The sequence below is a fragment of the Limulus polyphemus genome, unplaced genomic scaffold (assembly GCF_000517525.1).
Source record: "Limulus polyphemus unplaced genomic scaffold, Limulus_polyphemus-2.1.2 Scaffold382, whole genome shotgun sequence".
Classification (NCBI taxonomy): domain Eukaryota; kingdom Metazoa; phylum Arthropoda; class Merostomata; order Xiphosura; family Limulidae; genus Limulus; species Limulus polyphemus.
The window spans coordinates 41,304-46,969 of record NW_013665992.1 but is presented as its reverse complement, the minus strand read 5'-3'; the positions used below and the strand labels follow the sequence as shown (position 1 = coordinate 46,969).

Genomic DNA, 5,666 nt, shown 5'->3' with positions numbered 1-5,666 from the left:
CATTCTGGAAGATAAATCCCTGCCAGTGAATTGTGTTCCTCTACTTGTCAGCAGTCAGGGTGCCACTGGAACAATTAGCAACGATACAGCCTCAAACTTGTTCTGATCATCTAGCATGCCACATTATAGATGTTGCACATTGAGTATTATACAGTTATCCCCTCCACCGTCAAACAAACTGTCATTAATTGTTGTAAAACAATTGGAACTTAAATGCATCTGTTTTGTTGTAGAATTTCACACAAAGCTACTCGAGGGCTATACCGCTAGCTTGTCCTTAATATTAAAAGTGGTAGACTTGAGGGGAAGCGGCTCGTCAACCCCACCATTCACTAACTTTTGGGCTACTCTGATCAAATAATAGGACTTGACCATTACTTTTGCAATGCGCCCAGATCCTCAACATAACCTGAAGACTTGGTATATATTTAAATAAAAACAGAAATCGTTTGGAACACTATTGTGTGATACAAAAGAGTTTACATTCGGGGTGTTCGAAGATTATTGAAACTTACTTCGTCCCGCACCAGGAGTAGTTTGCTGAGACAAGATGGGGGGTGTTTTATTTTACCAGGTTATAGTTGAGTTGTGCGTGGTAGAGTGACTATGAGGGGTTGATAGGTCATGTACAGTAGAGGAGTGAAGAGTCAAAAACGTCCTTAAAGTGCAAATTGCAATTGTTTTGAGTGGTAACCTCAGATTCACAGCCCGTCAGACTAACTACTGGACTGCACTCAGCCCAAATATTCATCTGTGAAGACCACACGTCTTCATATTTTGCTTATTCAACTGTTTATCTGTCATCTATCTTATAAAGGATCTACTTTGAGATATTAACATCACTTTCAGCAGCGCCACTTTCATGTACTTTCTTCACAGTCTTGTAAACCGAAGATTGAAGTATTGCCTCAATTTTTCGCATGGCTTATTCTTGACCAACCATTTCTTCATGCTAATCCGAGCATTTTAGCCCTGGGAGCTATAAATGCATTTATACTACTACTGAGCATAGAATATACTGATCCTACTTTTATAAGAGTAAAACTGGCGTAGTACTTTCTGATTGGTTATATCCCAGTGAAGCTATCTTGCCTATTATACCCATTCCTTATCGTTTCCCTAATTTCCATACTTTATATATTACAGTAATATAAATATATTACCCCATTCTCTCTCGTTTCCCTAATTTCCATACTTTATATATTGCAGTAATATAAATATTTATAAAAATATTACCCCATTCCTTCTCGTTTCCTTAATTTCCATATTTTATATATTACAGCAATATAAATATTTATAAATATATTACCCCATTCTTTCTCGTTTCCCTAATTTCCATACTTTATATATTACAATGATATAAATATTTATAGATATATTACCCCATTCCTTCTCGTTTCTCTAATTTCCATACTTTATATATTACAGCGGTATAAATATATTACTCATTGTTAACGAGAATAGCTCATTACTACTAGAAGTTAAAAGTGGTAATGATAAATATAAGTGAAACCTATTAAAAACTTACTCTTTTTAATAATTAATCGTGTAAATTGTAGGTGTTCAATGTGTCATGAGACTTCACATTTACCTTTCATATAGTCGCAGTGCTTTTCAACTGGGTAAATCACAGAACGGTTCACTAGGGGGTTTTGTTTGCTTTATGTTTTTTTTAATTCTAGTTGTAGTTTGATGTATATTTAAGTCATAATAAATAATTTTGCATTTTAATTTAGTACTTTTGTCTTTTTATCGAACTGGGGGTGAGTGAGCTGTTATGGAAACTTTTAGAGATGATTGCTATTGGAAATGGTTGAGAATTGTAATCAAACTTTTGAAATACCCTATGCACTTGGTAAGTGGTCAAGTTACAAACGTTTAAAGAATGCATTAAAATTGCACAATTCTTTTGGGTTCACCTACTGTACACTTCTACCTGAATTTATAGATTTGTAATTAACAAAAAAAAACTGCTTAGTGCTAAAAAAATACGTACCTGCAGGTTACACCTGTCACTGTTCAGCAAATGGAGAAGTCCCTCCAGCAAAATTTGGTCTTTAGCCCAACTCCTTTTGATGTATAAAAAACGTGACATCTGCATAACCCAGCCTTTTTCGAAAAGGGAGGAAGTTACATGTAAAAGTAGCGTAAATTGATCGTTTCTATCTTACATATTAACAATGATGTTTAAAAAATGTGATGATAATTTTACATTTATTTTTTTGTAGTTACAAGAAACGTTAATTTGAAACAAAATTACATCTTAATAATTAACTGGTGTTTGAAAGAAAGGTTTGCTAGAAAAGTAATTTAAATGAAAATTTATTATATTATTTTTTTGTGTGTACCACTTTTATCTTTCAAACAGATGTATGACAGTTGGTTCAATATGCGAACTACGATAAATTACGTTTTTAATGTAAGAATTACAGATGTATTTTCCCATTGAGTTATACCAATAAAGTAATCATATTAAACATGATTTTATTTGATAATAATAACAACGATAATCTTCTAAAACTGATACTTACGAGCATTCCTAATTTACTGGCACTGCTCACGAAATAAAAAGTTTTATAAAAATAAACCGAAAGGTTTAGTGAATGGACAATGGCCACTATAAATCAAACATTGGCAGATATTTCCAAAAAATTAATTGGTACATATTTAAAATTAAGAAAACAATACAGATTGGGATAAGAAAGCTTGAAGTAATTACAAGAATCATCAATAACTTTAAAACAGCATGATCTCACACAAAGTATTACGATTTACCATTTCAGTTTAGTAATGGCATTGCTTGAAGAATTTATTCCATATAAAAATGTAGGGAAATCTTGTAGAAATTACCATATTAGAGCGTTTTATCACTGTCTGCATGTACTTTGAATCACTCCTCCCCTATTTATCTAATTACTTTAATTTCAATGGCTGAGCAGTTTTCCCTTTATTTGCTTTTGTGCATGGTGTCTTTTTCTGATACTCCTGTTGTTACTCGGACATATGCTTATTTCTGACAGGACCGCGTCATGGTTATTTCTCATTCTCAACGAACAAGTGTTTATCCATGACAGCTTTATCCTCATAGAGTCATACAAGTGATCAGTTTTTTTTTCTTTAAGATAATATAACAAATACTTAGTTAAACAAAAGATCATATATGTTTTGAACTTTGAACTATAACAGATCGTAGGGTATTCTAACGTTAACACTGTTCTCATTTTCTTAGTGCAAAACTACACAATGAGCTATTTATACTTTGTTCAACGTGGGAATCAAAACCTCCGATATTAGCATTGCAAGCTCGTAAACTTACCGCTGACTCACCAATAGTTCTTTATAGACATCAGATATAACATTCATTAGAGAATATCCGCTGTACGTTATGTAATGAATTTAATAATAATAATAATACCAATGCAATGTTAAAGGTAGAAAAGGCATATTAATATAAGAATGCTATTATATATATACAAACACTTACATAAATATACACAAAAATTCTATTCTTGTTTTCTTGGTATTAAATTAAAAAAAAATTATTATTCCCAGAAGCAATCATAACGCGGACCTCTCAGGAATAAACAGTCATCCATTGAGAATTAAGGGAAGTTATAACACGTTCCTCTCAGATATATATCTGTAAGGGAAATTTCACTGTATTTTTCTCGTCTGAGCGCTGGTACTCCCTTCGTTTAACTGTGTGGGAAATTTGAACTTAAGTGTTTCCGGATTGTTTTTCCATTGATATTTCTTTTTCTGATAAAGATAAAAGTTTATGTAGTCTAGACGAACTATTACAAAATATTGGTATATTTATTTGAACCTTACCAAGAGCTGGTATATGTTTTACAAAGGATTTCAACACAAATTTGCACCTAGTAGTTAAAGGTACACCCCTGTGTTGTAATAATGCCCAAAAGAACAACCAGTCAACACGGGTTCGATGGTTCATTACTATCAAGGAATGTTCTTCAGTCCTCACGAAATCTCCTTCAATTACAAACCGAACGTCGCAGATTATTTCAATCAAGGCCTATTAAAGAAAGTTACAAGAATTATTAGCCATCTATTACAAATATTTTTTTTGTATGAAGTCAAAATTACCAAAAAATGGTAGGGAAAGTAAATTTGTATAATAGTATAACTTTGAATTTAGCAATGTTAAAGATGGTGAGGCAATTATTTTTACATAAGTCGATAAAAGGTACCAATTAGAATGTATTTGTTTTTAAGGTGGAAGATAAGTGTATTGAACTATTTTAAAAAGGAAAAGCATTGTATTGTTACGACAGCGGAAGTCACGTGACCCTGGTAACACGTCATGAGATTCTAGAAGGATCATAAAGGCCCGAGCGTTTTCTAGGCGCCCTCTATTTTAATATATAAGCCCGGCAAATAAAGCGAGACAATTAATTGGAATTGGGATAGCAGATAGAGAGATTGACGATATAGACACAGTTAATCGAGTCAAATGAGCGGTAGTGACGGTAAGTAAAGTTCGTGAATCGTTGTAAATTATAGCGTGTGTTTAAGTTAAAGTGACTGTGGAAATTAAGTGTATTGCAAAGTTGAATTGAGAAAGAATAAACTAGTTTTCTTTAAGAAAGGACTTGTGTTGCTAAAGTTTCATCCGAAAGAAATTATACGGGAAATTAACAAACGACAAGAGACATAACAGTATGATCTCACTACTTCAATAGTCTTTATAAATATATAGTGCAGTTTCCAAGTATTTTGTTTTTCATACCTACAAAGCACAATCGAAACAAAACTGACACATGTCCAATAATTGCGAGAGACCTGATAAGTTTTGTTTTTATGAATAAGGATGACTTAGTATAAAAACTAGAATTTAATGACTATGAGAGAACAAATCTAAAGGTACTAAGCTAGTACTGTCATTAGCATTTTCAACTTAACTGGCCAGATCAGAGACTCTAGAGAAGGCAGCCAGTCAGTAGCACCCACCGTTACAAGGTCTTTGTACCGAATCACAGAATTGTCACTCTTATAAAGCGCTCACTGCTAAGTGTAGCCAACAGCATCCTGGCTCGAACCTAAATGATAAGTAGACCAGAAAACTAACCAGTAGCACAAGTGTTTGATCCACTATAATGTTAAACATAAACATGTCTACACCATGGTTGATTTCAGAATTGCGTGTCTCCTTGTTTTATATAATGTAGTAGTGATATTTTCATGCATATTAATTTTTACTTGATTGTATTTTCACAAAATTGTTCCCCCACTCCACGAGTTGTATCACTGTCACTGAGAATAACACGTCACGTGAAGGAGATGTATACGTAACTTAACATGATTTAGATGACAACTCTTACATTTGTCCGAGAGCTTAAAGTTTAGAACATGTTGGACATATTTCATCTAACAGACGATAAAATAGTATCACGTTGAATTGAATAATAATTTAAAACTAGGCATCTTAAGGTTTATCGTATGTCTACACTACAAGAAAATGACTCACGGAAGAATACGCTTCCCACGAGGCAAAGATGAAGTCGGTAAGCTTATGAAACAAAGGTGGATTTAACAAAGCCAGCGGCATAAGTGGACAATAGAAGAAGAAGAACCCATAAAATATGCTCCCATACCAAAGGCAACAGAATATAACATTTTTCACGTACATATTAAACGTTCGATCA

General features: G+C 33.2%; 1 protein-coding gene across 1 annotated transcript in view; it reads right to left on the bottom strand.

Annotated features, from left to right (window-relative positions):
- The window catches only part of LOC106457856 (lysocardiolipin acyltransferase 1-like), a 7,895-nt gene extending 2,229 nt beyond the window's left edge, over positions 1 to 5,666 (bottom strand). Inside the window, exons 1-3 of the mRNA XM_013917307.2 lie at positions 5,489 to 5,666; positions 3,832 to 4,036; positions 1,997 to 2,109 (exon numbers count right to left, since the gene is read on the bottom strand). Of these exons, the coding sequence (XP_013772761.1) occupies positions 1,997 to 2,109; positions 3,832 to 4,036; positions 5,489 to 5,650 (480 nt within the window). The 5' untranslated portion in view covers positions 5,651 to 5,666. The remainder of the gene's footprint in view (positions 1 to 1,996; positions 2,110 to 3,831; positions 4,037 to 5,488) is intronic.